This window comes from Plodia interpunctella, chromosome 10 (genome assembly GCF_027563975.2).
Source record: "Plodia interpunctella isolate USDA-ARS_2022_Savannah chromosome 10, ilPloInte3.2, whole genome shotgun sequence".
Taxonomy (NCBI): Eukaryota; Metazoa; Arthropoda; class Insecta; order Lepidoptera; family Pyralidae; genus Plodia; species Plodia interpunctella.
In genome coordinates this window covers 6,435,278-6,451,982 of record NC_071303.1, presented here as the reverse complement: position 1 = coordinate 6,451,982, position 16,705 = coordinate 6,435,278, and the positions used below count along the sequence as shown (strand labels likewise).

The following is a 16,705-nucleotide window of genomic DNA, read 5'->3' as shown; positions in this document are numbered from 1 at the left end:
ATGAAAACAAATAATACTCATGAATTTGTGAAGTGTAAATAACGATGTTTATGTTATGAGTACAAGTGACAAAAAATGTGAAATATAAATAGGGTTATAAGGTAAAAATAATAGTAGCAATAGGTAAATAAAGTTGAGTTCTTTAGAAACACACACATAAAGAGAAAAAGAGAAAGAGTGGAAGAGAGACATGCGAACAGTATGATATAAAGGTCGGGACTTGGGAATAAGTGACGGCACTCGATTATGTAGAGGCGGTAAAGTAGCACAGACTAGACGAACAAAATATTTCATAACTGAAACGACATAAAGAGACAGTCTGGTACGTAAAGATTAAGAGGCTGAAAACATCCCAGCAGCCGTTGATGGGATCTGACAAAATCGTGACACAAGCCTCATTTTGTGTGTACTCATATTTATATTATTACTACTCGCTCGGTTAAAACATAATAAATTATACACCTTAATTTTCCTCAGAAATCTCAGTATCTATTGGTGAAATAGTTTTAGATTTTATCGCAAACAGACAGACAGAAGCAGCACAGGACTTTGTTTATAATATATAAGGATAAATATATGTAGACAGATAAATGGTTTAGATTTATTCATTTCGTATAGAACAAAAAATATTAGCCAATGACGAGACGCACCGCAAAGCGACCAGCGAGGGCGACACGAGCTTGTAAAATTATTGAACTAAACTACGAAACCTAAACGTGGAAAAAATCTTGGAACCATTCCAAGCAGCTGATTGATGAGGATGGTCATTTCGTACACGGCCAATCTCGAGCTTTTTCTTATTATTTAGCAAAGTAGTGGACCAGTCTATTTTCGTGATGTGAAAAACAAGTCACCACAAAATGTGCCACCCAAATACTAAAACCAAATATTAAAAATCAATATTAAGATATTTTTTAAGAAATAGCTTATTCCCCGAACTTTGTTGTTTGAAATAGGAACTAGATTTTCCTAAGTAACTCATGAAACAACTGCTCAGATACTTCCAAAACCGTAGCAAAGATACATTACATAGGCGTATAGAAACTAGATAAACTGAGCCGGCTATTTCTATTTAAATATAATCATTGATGGACTAACTGAAGAAGTTGTTACTTTAATCAATAAAATATATAATAAAAATAGATTTTTCAAAGGAACTGGAAGTATGATTTGAGAAAAACAAGTTTTGGTACTTTTATGCAAATAAGTACCTATAATTAATTCTTAATTTGTTGGTCGCAGTTAATTAGGCATCAAATGTTTGTCCCCGGACTCACCGAAATTGCGTATTTGCCAAGATTTCGGACGTTCAGAAAAGAGGAACGTGAAGGCTAATTACCTGAAAATATAAAACAAACAATTAGTAATGGCACACACAACTAAGTAACTGACTAAAACTTGTTGTAAGTACTCCTTCGACGAAATGTAATGGTATTTAAACACGCAATCATTATTTTTTTACCCAGATTGGCACAAATGGCAAGGTACATCCAACTTCAAATCTAAAGTAGATCGAGTAACAATAATAACATCATGGCAAATACAATACACAAATATCTTGACCAATATGTATGGCATGATGTTGGAAAAATGAAAGTAACACTAAATGAATCACGTTTGACGAACTAACAATACGTTGCTGGCGCCAGAAAGAGTGACAAAAAGTATTGAACATACGCATATAGAGGAAGTCTTGTAAACAAGTTTGACAGTGCCGTCTGATATGGTCTACCCACGCTCCAGTGCCTACATAAACCAGACTTAAAGATTACAGTGACATAATAGAGGATTTTTTACAACGAAAGCGTAGACACAGTGAAGACAAATGAGATAAAAGAAATAACAACTCAGTATTTTTAGAATCGTCGTCTACTGCGAACGTTATTAGTAGCGTATATAAAAGGCTTATCAGATTGCTGATGCAATCTTTTTTCTTTATTAATATAGTCTTCTCTTTCTCAGATTGTGTTATTGCTAACACTGGTGTTAGATTTTATTGAAGTCGCTCAAAAGCATCAGAATTAATCTGGTAAATCCATGTAAACATATATTTTTTTATATAATAAATATACTAGGACAAATTACACAAATTGAGCTAGCCCCAAAGTAAGTTCGAGACTTGTGTTATGGGATACTAACTCAACGGTACTATATTTTATAATAAATACATATATAGATGAACATCCAAGACCCGGGCCAATCAGAAAAATATCATTTTCCATCATGACCCGACCGGGGATCGAACCCGGGACCTCTCGGTTCAGTGGCAAGAATCTTACCACTGCGCCATCGAGGTCGTCAAAATCATTAAAATTAATTAGATACATTATCCAAATCCTCATCACCATAAACTGGTGCAACTACAACGTTAGTGATTTTCTCTCTATCTCTTCTGAGTGTGTTCCTGGTTGTATTATACAAAGTTAGCACTAATAGGATTGAAATCGATGCAATTCAATAAATCAAAGTATGAATTTACCTGCGCCTATTTAATAGGTCAGCCTGCTGAAGTTCGTTAATCTCTGAACTGACATTATTTTCGCGACGGTGCGCTACGACCAACGTACCAACAAGCCAAAAGGATCGGTCATTCTGGCTGCGTACCAAAGAACGCGATCACCGGCCTAACTAATGTGCATTTCGAGACCCAAGTTGGCATTTTGTTTGGTAACATATTACCTACTGGCTGATACCGCATTACGCTTCATTAGGGTCTATTTTCCGGATGAAAATTGATATAGGTCGGATTTCGAAATAAATCTTAATAGCTATTGCCACTGTGCTGGTAAGACTGGCAATAGGCGTGCGTTCATAGTATAGTACCCAGCATCGTTAGTGCAGGTACCCATGGCTTCTTTTTTAGGTATACATTTAGTAACAGGTCATCGTGGCCAATTGTCGTTATGTTAATTTTTAGACTTATGTAGACCTCACATTAAAATGCGATACGTGATCCCAACCGATAATGTAGTGCTGCCATAACTCTTATTGTAAAAGGAACATAAATTGTAGTCTAAGGTTATGTACCTACATATGTTTTGAAAGCTGGTTGGAAAATAATACAATCTAACATAAATAAAAAGAACCCAATACATTCGTAAGGAACTCAGTAGCGAGGTAAGCAATATATGCTGTGTTGATATTGGACGTGTGCGAGGGACAGGTGCGTAGCGTGACTGTTATTTTAAACGAGCTAATAATCTATTTATACTGTTTGTTATTTAAATAGATTTATGACACATCTGGTAGCATGATAACACTAAAATTTACAACTGCCTATTGGAAATGAGCTGTTGGTCTTTTAAACAGGTATATCTTCCATGTACTGTAAGACCGACCAGTCCTAATAATTTAGGCGTGTTCCATTCCACTGCTTATCATAGGACTTTTTTCATTGAAGTAAACATAGAGCAACCAATCTCGCATCATCGGTTGCCTTTGACTCTGACAAAAACGTAATGATCCTTATTGTAGATTACATTCTATTCCTGACTGAGACAATAAGTTCATGGACAGTTAGTGAAAGAGAGAAAATAATTTAATTATTTCCTTAATTGTGCGTGGTCTATTCAATTGCATTTAAATACTTAAAAATAACAAATATTATTTCATTTCTAGCCACCACGACTGATTTATGGACTAGCCAAAATTCCGGTCTCGATCGGCGGTGGTGCGTATCAAGACAACAAGTTTCGCAAACTTACGGCCCATGTTTCCATCGCTGGATTGATATGAGACACGTTGCGAATTTGCGACACTAAGCCAAATTCGATGATCGGCCAGAACTTCTGATCCAGAAGAGAGGATGATGCCCTCGGATGACACCATACAGTCCGAAATAAGTCTGCAGGTTAAACAAACTCAACATTTCCGCTGGCATAATTAATATCTCGTCAAGAAGTCAATAGAAGTAAGATTAATTACTGATTTTCTACAGTAATGCAATATTGGGATCTTCTAACATTTAAAGCCTCAGACCAATATTTATCTAAACAAACTATATATAATCCAACACAATTATCAGACCACGGAAATAAATCTTTGTAAATATCTTGTTCAATGAATCAGAATGTATCAAATTGGTAAACAAGATATAAGCCAAGTTGTGCATATGTCGTAGTCGTAGAAACTATTTGCCGCTACATCAACAGTCATGAAGAATATCAGGCAAAATCAAAGCTGTTATATGTTTGGCGGTAGTGCACCATGAATGGGCGTAAAATTACGTAAGTTTGCTTGGCCTCCGCCCCTGACTCACTCGCGCTAAATTAATATATCTAAAGGAGACTGGAGACCGTCCGCAGCTGCATGGCATATATCATAAATAGTGTTTTAGATTTTAGATTAGATGCAATAAATATTTAGTGCTTCTGTAGTACATACTTGCGGGATTGTAATATGTCGCATTCGATAGTTAAGGCAATAAATATAGAATTCAGAGAATACAATTGCTGGTCTTTCAGATTAGCTAAAAGTTAAGTCTATTAATAACAATGATAAGTAATCGAAAACACCTATCTTTAATGTGAAATCATATTAGCGCAATATGAGCAAGTAATTTATAACATTCATAACATAAATGATTGTCCTCGATGATGTTTGGCAGAATTTCCAAGTTGCAAATTACGTAAATTATCCCGTTGCATGAGTTATGGCACGCCGAGCCGACGCGACGAGGTATCTATGCGTTTGCCAAAAGCAGGATTATTAGTCCGGTCTAGATCACGCCAAATTTTAGGTAAGTAAGTTGTGATTTAGCAATTACTATGACTAATTACATATAAGACATATATGAAAGTATATCCTGTTATAAAAGGAATACCTACTAAATGTATCGTCATAATTTGCAATGCTATTCTTTAAACTATGACTAAATCGTATAATTTGGAACAGTTTTACCGCACGCTCACATTTAGCTGTATAACGGAGGAACAAAGTAAATATTGTAAAAAAAGTTATTTCTGTCGGCGTCCAGGGCCGCTGCGTTGAAACTTTGGCGAATGAATGCAACACGCGCATTTGTAAGGATGTTTACTATTATGATTATCTTCCGAGATACACTAATTATGCACGATGGAAATTATATGCCGGCAATTGCAGACACATTTAAAATATTCTTGGTCGTTAAACTAAACATCTTATAATAACTACATTTAAGTACAGGTATTCCACTAGCATTTAAAAGATGAGCTACATTATAGTTGACGTCGGTGACCGTAGATTGCTGGCTGTGTTTATTATTTTTTCAATATAAAACGAAGCACCAGTTCTAAAATTAATACAATGATTACAAAAGAATGTTACTTTCCATTTTCACATTTATGAAGCCTTATTTGATTCAAATACAACTTTTCCGCTAAAGAAAACAAAGAAAGAAAACACTGAAATGTGATGAAGATTCCAATGAAATGAATCATGAGACAAATGCGCACTCGCGCCTTCTCTTGCATTTTAAAACACTGACGTCAAATATCACAAATTGGTGCAAACTGTTAGATAAATTACGTCAAGAACTCCTTCGAGCTTTAGGAGTTTCATTCATTCAATTAACTAAACTACACTTATATCGAAATATAGGGTTAAATTTAAAAACTTCTGAGATTTCGATATCACATACTACGTTTGATCCATTTTATTTTTGCTTTAATAAAATTAAATAGATAATACAGTATTCATATGATAGCTAATTTACAAGCCTATTATATAGCCGTAGCATAGTATGATTTCTGTAATGTGCTTAGAAGATATTTTAATATTTTTTTTTCATTTCTTCATAGCCCTACAAGACTTGCCATCAACAAATTAATAATTAAGATGAAGTGACAGTTATCCTTAGCCTCGGCTTATGGAAGTAGAGATTTATATCCACGCAGTGGACTACGTGCGACGCACCGGATAGGCAAATCAAAATAGTATCTCCCAATGTCGCGCAGCGGAGCACACATTATTTCAGAATATATTTGGTATACTTAGCGTTGAGCTAACATTAACTAAGATGTCATAAGATTAACTCCTGAGCGATGTCGATGAAAATGCAGCTGAATTTATTATCATTATTGTCTCTAATAACATAATTGAGGCTTGTTACTGTAGTATCTAGACTGCAGCAATCTAAACATGGATTTTAATTTTAAATCATGAATTTGTATCCTTTACGAGTTATATATCAACATTTATTTTTCTTTTTGCAAAAAATAAACATATCTCCAACCGATCTAATATTGGTTATTTCGTATTGCAATGCCGAAAACAATAAAAATAAAAAAGGCATTCAGTAGTCAACTGTAATATGCAAATAAATACACCTAAAAATTAAATAAAATATGATAATCATATATTTCACACACTTCAGTTGAAAGTATTCCACTTATTTTGAGAAGTGAGTGGAAATTTGTATCATGTCGCAAGTAGAACCGGGAACTATTTTAAAATGTGGCCGAAATACGTCTAAATGTTGCATGGTTAAAGGATGTCACAATAACTCTGAAATTCCCCATTCACACGCTTTAGATATTAAAAGTTTTGTTTAAAAAAATAGAAAGAAATAGTTATATTTATTGGAAGTAATTGAACGTTGTCAATTTAAAATTGGGTTGAAGTGCAAATTGCAGAAAATACTAGAGCTTACACTTACACCGATGAAAGTAAAGTCAAGACACAAAATCAAATAAAGTTTATATTATATGTATTTTTATAGAAGTGTGTTGGTTTCACTATTCCATTTCCAAAACGCAGTTATCAAAATAAACGAAGAAATATTTTAGGTCATTAATTGATCCCACGTGTTCCTCATGGAACACGGGCACAACCAGTTGTGCCATTCCACGCTACGACACGATGTCTTCTTCAGAAGTGTAATTCAGTAAAAAAAGGAAGAAAAAGACCAAGAGCGAGTGACAGGATGAAATACTTATTTTAACAAGGAATGAAACATTGGAAAAAAAGAGAAGGAACACTTTAACAAGAGCCTCAAACTCTGAAATTTTGATGATGATGAAAACATTTGATACTAAAATAATTTCAAATCTAGTTAAGACTTCTAAACTTGATAATGTTTAAGAGTGAAAATCAAATGATAAAAGCTAACACAACACTGAGAGGCATAATCAGAAATTGAAAGTGGTCAGTCAGCGTTCAGTTGACACCGCTCCAAGATACTGTCTGCAGATAACGGTAATATGGTACATTTGGTCGGTGCACCTCGCGCTAATCGCGGCCGACGACACCGCGGCTAATCTTAATGCACATTCGAGAGCCAACATTACATGCCCCTACACTACAACGATTACAAGTTGCTGTCATTATTGGTAATGCATTTGGCAGTACACACCGACGCGAAGGAATCCGACTTGGCATTTCAATTATTCAATAACAGCAGTCTGTAATAACTAAACATTCGAAAAGGCTAAACGTGCTGTATTAAAACACGAGACACGCAAGAGTAGTTGAATATTTTTTGACGATAGTACTTGTTAGAGATAAATCAACTGTGTTTTATGGCCTCTTCATCTTCATGGTCTAGTAAATAGGAGTAGTTGGAATGGTATAACAGTTGAGAATGCGGATTAACAGCCAGCTGCTCAATACTGAAGGAATATAACTGATGTCAATATCGCTCATAATTTCCTATCGAAGATCCATGAGGCTTCCACCTGTCAGTTGATGAGATATTTGAATGTTGAGAAAAAAAGAATAAATCTGACGTAGACAGTAGATCATAACGCAACAACGAGGTCAAGGTAGGGATTTAGAACGAGGTCGACTCTGCTAATTACCGTCCCACCATGTCGATATTGTAACTGGAATAGTTACATGCCACGTGGAACAAATATTACATAATTATTAGTAAAAGTCTATTAATATTATTGGTAAACACTGAACAATGCTCCCGTGTGAACGAGAGGAAAGAGGTGACATACGAGGGAGCGTTTTTATATTCGCGGAAAGGGGGTTATAAGGTGGAAATAAAAAAACTAAATTATTTTTCCTTTTCAATATATTCACCAGCAAGACGGATACATTTTTCAGATCTTTTAATTAATTTATTTATACTCTCATAAAAAAATGTTTTGTCTGTCTTCAAAATACGACGAAACTGTCTCCTCGACTTCATCATTGGTTGTAAATTTCTTACCCCGCAGCTCTTTTTTTATTTTGGGAAACAGGTAATAATCACTCGGGGCCAGGTCTGGACTGTAGGGCTAGGGTGTTCCAAAATATCGAAGCCCACCTTATGCAGGGCAGCCAACGCAATGCGGCTCTTGTGAACGGGTGCGTTGTCGTGCAAAAGCAGCACACCTCTCATCAATTTTCCCCGTCTTTTCTCTTTAATAGCTTCTTTTAATCGCTCTAATATTAAAGCGTAGTATTTTCTGGTTATAGAAACATCTTTTTCTTTATAATCGATTAATAATATTCCTTCCGAGTCCCAAAAGACCGTTGCCATGAGTTTCCCAGCTGACTGTGACACCTTAAACTTCTTGGGAGGTGCTGTGCCCTTTTTATGCCACTGCATGGAGTCTTGTTTCGACTCAGGCTCATAATGATGAACCCAAGTTTTATCTCCAGTAACAATTCGGCTCAATACTCCATCCTTGTCCTCATTGCAGAGGTCCAAAAATGCACGTGAACACTCTACGAGCTGTTGTTTTTGCGGCGGCGTGAGCATTCTCGGCACCCATCTTGCGCTGACCTTAGTCATGCCACGATGATCATGCAGGATTTTAAAAATGGTTGTATCGGATACTCCAACCATTTCTGCGATTTGTTTCTTTTGTATCGAGCATTCTCGAGTACATTTTTTTCGACTTTCTGGATAAGTTTTGGCGTGGTCACTTCGATGCTTCAGCCCGCGCTCGGGTCGTCTGCAAGTGATTCCCTTCCCAGTTTAAATAAACTGTGCCACTAGTACACCATGGTTTTTCCTGGGTAAGAGTCGCCATAAACCGATGACATCTCATCCAGTATGGTAGGAACTGATTTTCCTTGCTTGATGCCTCATCAACTTTATCACGGCACGATATTCGATTTTTTCCATACTTCACTTTTCACTCTCGATTATGTTGCTTGATTGACGATAGGTCAAAGACTAATTATCTAACAATAATAAAACCTCGTATTTATACTAATTATGAGTCACTGAACACGTTACGACCCTAATGAGCATAATCACCTTTCTCCTTGATGGGGATGGGGAATGAGGGGGCTCATTCCGCGAATATAAAAACGTACCCTCGTATACGCAGGATGTAAAAATGGGAAAATTAATTTTAAACTATAGTTTATGGAATTAAAATAGTGGACATGTTTTAGTTGGCCATTCTAGTTTCCAGATTTCCAGAATGGAAAGACAGCTTACAATTAACTTATTAAAATATATTTATATACGAAATTAAGCCACTAAAATGATATTAAAATTTATGTATTGTGGCGGTTACATGGTAGAACAGATAGTTTGAATTCAACAAGCGGTTTATATGTGAATTACACAACCACAGACAGTCAGTGCCAAAATTCTATTTGTAACGACAAACCGAGACGGGTATATTTAACTGCCACCCATAAACTGTCGAATGAGGTACTGTCTCCGGCGAAATCACAACACAATAACGATTAAAGCAATAGGCCTTGGCTTCTACTTTTAATCGTAAACAATGAGCTGGTAAATGTCGGAATAAGATTATAAAGCGCCTTTTAAAACTTTAAAACTGGCCAAGACCACTAACTACTATGACTCTTGCAGTGAGGCATCCGAATACGTGCAGACTTTGCTAAAAGACGATACATTTTTTTTATTTTCTAAAGATGAAAGAATCTTCTGCGTTCTACTAAAGAAGAAAGTTCAAATATAATCCGGTTCTCTACATATAAAACGGTGATAATTTAGATTGAGGAAAATGCAACCAAAGGCTTTTCTTCTATTATGACACAGAAATAAATCAAATTTTCCTTAATCTGATACGATGGGCGGTTAACTACATCGAATATCCGTACGAGTTACGCTTCTGGGAAATAATAAAGAGTTTGTTTGCGATTCCTCAAAACAAACATTCTGTTCTCATGTGCGACAGAACAGTATTACTACCTACACTACAAACACCAAGACGCCGACGCCTGAAGCATAAATAGACACATTTCTTGGATGGAAATTCACGACTTTTATTTTAGGGCGGTCTTCGAAATCGTAGAAAAATGCGCGCGTGTCACGCCAACCTAATTTTATATGACATGAAAAATAAAGAATATAAAATGTAATGGAAATATATCAATTTCCTTGAATCATCTTTGACTTAATCTCCTCGTCAATTGCTTGCATAACTAAAAGATGACTGAAAAATCAGCTATATTCTGATATTTAAGACTTGTTGTTGTTGACTTTAATGTTGTTCATAGATTTTAATTGAGGATTAAATTATAGATGTGTATACCAAATACATATGTTTAATTTCTTATAATAAAGATGATTCATAGGAGATAGTATGTTGCTAGGGTAAATTAGCAGTGAGATAATACTTTATGGCTAAAAGGGTGGGCTGAATTTGGCAACACAGTAAATTTCAACTTGGCAGCATTGTACATTTTCTTAGTTACATCGGTTTGAATGAAAAGCGCAGGTGGTATAACAAATAACTAATTTTCTTAAATAAAATTAATGCTATTAAAATAGTTTCTCGTCGTTTGACAAACCGATCGTGAGGATAAAGGTTTTTCTATTCATAACATTCATTCATTCTCTATGTGAGTTAATCAGACATGGTTTATGCCCAGAGACAAACGCATCTCTCAAGTTGATCATAATATTTTCTGCTTCTGTGGCCTAAACAACCATCTGGACCATTTTCATTACCGTTGTCATAGGTATCATTATCATATTGTCATCTTATGAGAGAGAAAGTTTTTTCCTTCACCTGTCTAACTAGAATAGAATTATATGCTCTTAATTTATTCTTCTTTCTTCATTTATATTTCCTTGTTATTTTATTAACATTTACTTATTTACTTAATAACACAATAAATGAAAAAGTACGATTCGTTAAAAATTGACCGTTTTGCCATTTCAGTGAATTGGTAAAACATAGATCATGAGTTATCACTGCGGTCTTCTGATACTGATAAAAATAAATGCATATTTGTTACATAGTATTTTAGTTTATGATTATGATTTCATTGAGGGCTGGGTGTCTCAGTCGTGCATATTTATTAATTGGCGTCCAGACAGTTTCGGTGGCGTGTTAGTGACGCGCCACCTGTCACAACAGCGCTGGTGGCTTCCACGGTGACACACGCCTATACAGCCATGTGGACGCAAACTGGACCATTTTTTTATTAACTGGTAAATTATTCGTTCGAGAAGTCATATCCTTAAATTGATCGCAAATGGGATATTTTCAAATATATTGTAACTTTACTAGCTGTTCCGCGTGGCTACCCAAGCGTGGGTTTAATTTTTTAAAAGTTATGTTTACAGTTGCATTTCGAGATATGCAAGTCTCCTAAATTTGGAAGGTATTCTAAAATACAATTATAATACACTGACACTATAGAATTGATTTTGATACAATAGTGCAAGTTGTTGAATGAGTATTTTTTTTTTCAATTTAATAGTCTCAATAGTTACAAATTTTTAACACAGTATTTCTTAAAGGCGGTCTATAAAGTGAAGGTTTCTTTTACATATTATTCTAGTCCATATACGACAAATGTTATTTATCGTGTATGACATGATTATATGGACTGCAACCTGTAGGCACGATCGGAGAACAAGACCAGAATAATAAATAGAGCATACAATTTTGCGAGAACGTAATCGTATCGAAAGCGACATTTATATGAAACATAAATAATTCCTTTTTGGTATGACAGGAGTAAACGTGCTTACTCTAAATACTGAATTGCATGTGTTTACGAATCGCAGTTACATAATGCTCATTCCCGACTTTATGCATACTATTTATACGCGCTTTCCATTCCTACCACGGTGACACATATTACGGCTTCCAGTTAGGGCGTGCCCAACTGGAAGCCGTAATTCCCGACGGTGCTTTAACTTAAGTCAAGATTAACAAATACGTCAAATTAAGGCTATTGAGAAATATTTGAAAATTACAGCAGACAGCGCCATCCCGTTATATAAACTACCGTAATACTAGAGCAATTAAGTGAAAAACATGCCACACAGTATTATCGCACATTTGAATTTTAAAACATGTTAATATTATCTACAATAATTACAAAATTCATGCGTCGCGCCGTTTCAGTTACCTCAGTTAGGTTACCTATATTTTCTCGTTAAAGTAGGTATTTCCTACTAAATAAAATTATTATGATTGAAAAGGTTAAATTTAAGCTATTTTTATACAACATTTATTTTTTTACTGAAATTGAGCTTTACAAAGAAATGTAAAGCAATTAATATATTTTTTCCATAACTAAATTTCGAGCTATCTGTTAAGATTTTCTGGGGACTTTTTACTTTTCCTTTTTCACATTGTATTCCATTCATTTACTGAATACACTGTACAAACTTGGTTGCTGTTAAATTTAGCATTATAACCAATGTTTTTGATGTATATGTCTATCAAATAAACAGAAGTAGAGAAAATAATTTACACTCATTGAGTGTAAATTATGTGAAGTCTTTTAATTACACATCAACAACATTAGCTCGCCTTGTAATGAAAGTGTAATTATTCATTTGTGATAAGTTTTGACGAGCAACTGTCAAAGCCACGTTGTCTGTGCTCTAATTCAATGGTAGATCATCAAAGCGGGAGAGATTCTTATCATTCTAATTAGGTGACACGGTCTTCTTTTGCAACAAAAAATATTTATTGTTTTATAATTTCTGAATTAATTCACCATTTATATATGGCAGTTATCGGCTATTTATGCTATAAAAGCTAAGTTATAGCGGCAAGTTGTTGTGACAAGCCAAGTGAAGGCAAGTCTTCCGTTGCAAACATAATATCGTACCGTCGCAGTGTCTGCAGCGCTTGGGCTCCGGCTGCGCAAGCTCGTCGCCGAGTTCGCGATGTCGCACCGGCATGGCGGCGCATCCCGCGCCGGCGCCGCCACCACTCTCCGGGCTTGGGGCTCGCGCGCTCCACCTCGACCGCTCCTCTAGCGGCGGCGGCGTCGCGGCTGCCACTGAGCTGATACACGCCGCCCGCCCCGGCCGGTAGGCGGCGCCCATTTTCAAAGTTATTTTGGGCGGTTGTGACTCACGGCTCGAACTGCTCGCCCGGCGCCCGCGCATCACAGGCTGCTCCAGCGCGCAAGCCTACATGCATCTTCTACTACTGATTTGCCGTAATTTTTTATTTTTTTAATATATATACATATAAGATAGCTTCTGTTAATAATATCATAAAGCTCCAAAGCCTTTACTGACCTCACCTAGGAAAATATCTTTACAGTTCTTCACTTATATGATATGCCAACTCGCAGATTTTTCTTATAGGCGACGGGTTAGCAACCTGTCATTAGCCGGCCAGCCCTGTCAATACCATAAGGGATAACAAAGTGATACTGTATCTGTCTTATTCTGATCGCTAATAATGACCTTGCCCCAATTCATGTTAGTGACTTCAACATTATCATTACCAGAACTGAATTGTCAAATGAAATGGACCTTGAGTCAAAAGGTGGATATACAAACTAACCACTTCATCAACTCAGGGCATACCTAATAAATATGTGGCTGAAACTAGGGTAACCTAAGTAAAGGTTCAGTCTAAGGAACCCACAAACTTGTCGTCGTCAGAGTGATATCTTTATCTTTAACAGCTTTGTCAAGATAGTCCATAGGATAGCAGATTGACATCTCTGCCCCTTCCTGTTCAACCGGAGACATGAATACTAGACGACCTCGGTGGCGCAGTGGTAAGGTTCTAGCCACTGAACCGAGAGGTCCCAGGTACGAACCCCGGTCGGGTCATGATGGAAAATGATCTTTTTCTGATTGGCCCGGGTCTTGGATGTTTATCTAAATATGTATTTGTTATAAAATATAGTATCGTTGAGTTAGTATCCCATAACACAAGTCTCGAACTTACTTTGGGGCTAGCTCAATCTGTGTGATTTGTCCTAATATATTTATTTATTATTATTATTTATTTATTTGTGTCTCCGCTTCAACAGGTAATTTAATTGACTATAGAATGCAGAGACATTTCTCTGAATTCCATGGCCATTTACATTGTTAGTAAGTTTTTCTGAAAGGAGAGCTTTCCTGACATGTATTGTATGATTCAAGGAAAACCCTGTTGAAGAAAAAAACCCTGTTCAAGAAAAATCCAATTCATTCACTTCAACTCTGACAGACTAAACATTTATAAATATTCACTATAGCTACAATAACTTTATATAGACAGCTAAAGAATTAAAAACAAATCCAAATCAACTCTCAAAAACAAGTTACATGGATACTTACTTACATCCAACAGAGTGGATGTATGTACCCATGGTTTTAGAGTATGTCTGCTCTCTTGTGGCATTTTAGACAAAATAAAGATCAAATGAACAGCTAGATCAATATCAAGTTCAGATAGGGATTTTTTCTATAAACTAACCCTAACCAGGTTAATTCATAAAAAAATTATAACATACTAAAAGCTAAAATATATTTTTTAGCTAAAATAACTTTTTTATGCATAACAGGGTAAGAAAATACAATGTGTAAAATTTGTGTCGTATTTCCTCATGGCTGAGAGTCTTGGACATTATGTGGAATGAAACACACACAAAGGTTTTCTTGGCACTATTAATCAAGTGGGTTGCCATTTCCTTGTCCAATTTATACACAAGTTAACAATCAACCAGTAAGAAGGTTTTGTTACGATGTTTGCCCGAAGCAGATAGTGTTCTATAAAAACTATACATGAGTCAGATTGGTATACGAAAGGTGTGGCACATGTAGGATTTGAAAATGGGACCTTTCAATCCATAGGTGGTCTTAACCATTACACCACTACCACTTCATCAGAAGCTGAAATCTGGTATGTTCCTCTAGCAGAACTAAAAACACAGCATATTAAGATTATTGAGATAGAATATGAATATGAAATAGTGTAAACAGTATTTTTTACTACTACTAATACCTAGTTTGACTCAAACCTGTACCTGTACAAAAAACAAGGATACATTCCCTAGATTAAATATACATTCCTGAAGGACAAGTTTCTATGTTAGAAACTCAATGTGGCCAATAATATCTAAATGAAAGTTGGATAAAGGTAGAAGTTAATAAAATAGGTTAAAGTGAATTTAGTAAATAATGCCTTTTTGCCGCATCACAATGCGGGCAGTGTTTACAATAAATTATACAAAATTCCATCTAAGAATAGAATTACTGGAGTAAACGGAAATTATATACAATAATATTTAGCCAGATTTAAAGACTATTAACAAATCTATAATTAATCCAAAAGTTAATAATAGAGGACTTTAAATTGCGTCGTGTCTGGTTACCACACAGCACATGACATCTCAAATACTTCGCAAACATTAGAATAATGTTGGAACAAAAACTTCCATTGTTGCGATTTTTGTCATTATATAAACTATTGTTTATAATATGCATTTATTTACTGTAATCTCATAAAACATAAAAAAATATTGTACAACATAAAGTTACAATGAAAATAAAGCAGATTGACAGCAAATAGTTAGTGGGCGGCCTATGTCGAAAAACTTACCTTTGAAAATAGTAAGTTATTCACTCGTTCAGACGTCACAAATTACATCTCCAAAAAATAGGTTCAAAATAATCCTAAATCACAGAACTCCGTTAATCCACGTCACTGTTTTATAACACAGTTAAAGAAATAATTAAATCATCGTATCTTTGAGTTATCGTCAACTTTCCTGCCATTTTGAATTGTTGTTCATGAGATGTCATGTCATCATGACAGCATGTCAGAGCCTGTCTAGAATTGTCTTCGGTTGTTATCGGTCTATGGGCTGGCTGGCTAGAAGTAGAAGAAGCAATTAAAACCTATAAGTAACCTATTCACTATCCTACATGGAAAAATGTGATAGGCAATCCAACTTCCACATCGACTATACATGGTCGATTATATATATGATCGAATAAAGAGAAACATTACATTGAATGTCTGTGTTTTCGACATATTTTCGTACAAAAAGCAGAAATGCGTAGAAACAGAGGTACACAAGATTACAAAAAACTAAGAAACTATGTGACTTCTGCTACTGAAAGGGAAAAAAAAGCATATTTTGAGTTTTATATCAACAAGAACTTAGATAATCCTAAATTTTTGTGGAAAAACTTTAAATCCAATGTCTTGCCACCCAAACATGAAAACGATTTACCCAATCACATTTCCTCTCCTGAAGAAATAAACAAACACTTTCTTAACCCCTCTCCTATTGTTTTGCATCCATCGAATCCATCATCTTATAATAACATACCTAAAATAGACGCTACTTTCAAACTTAAATCTGTTAGTTCTGAAATCATCTCTCAAATAGTACATAATCTTAAATCAAATGCTCAAGGAGTTGATCAGATTTCCCTAGACATGATCTTATTAACCCTACCCTATTCTCTTGAATCTATTACCCTCATCATCAATGAATCTATATCTACTTCTATCTTTCCGGATACCTGGAAAACTGCAATTGTCAGACCTCTACCAAAAAATTCAAACCCTCTCACCGTAAATGATCTTCGCCCAATAAGTAT

The 16,705-nt window shown here is 35.5% G+C and overlaps 1 protein-coding gene across 2 annotated transcripts in view; it reads right to left on the bottom strand.

Annotated features, from left to right (window-relative positions):
• Mrtf (Myocardin-related transcription factor) overlaps positions 1 to 15,896 on the bottom strand; it is a 36,286-nt gene extending 20,390 nt beyond the window's left edge. The window contains exon 1 of one of the 2 annotated variants that reach the window (XM_053750315.1): positions 15,696 to 15,896. Coding sequence is in view for 1 of the 2 variants with exons in the window: in XM_053750314.1 (XP_053606289.1) it covers positions 12,973 to 13,192 (220 nt within the window). In the remaining variant the exon portion in view is untranslated. Of the gene's footprint in view, positions 1 to 12,972; positions 13,208 to 15,695 lie in introns of those variants that run through there. The other variant, XM_053750314.1, reaches the window with a different exon arrangement.
• Between the last annotated feature and the right edge of the window lie 809 nt (positions 15,897 to 16,705).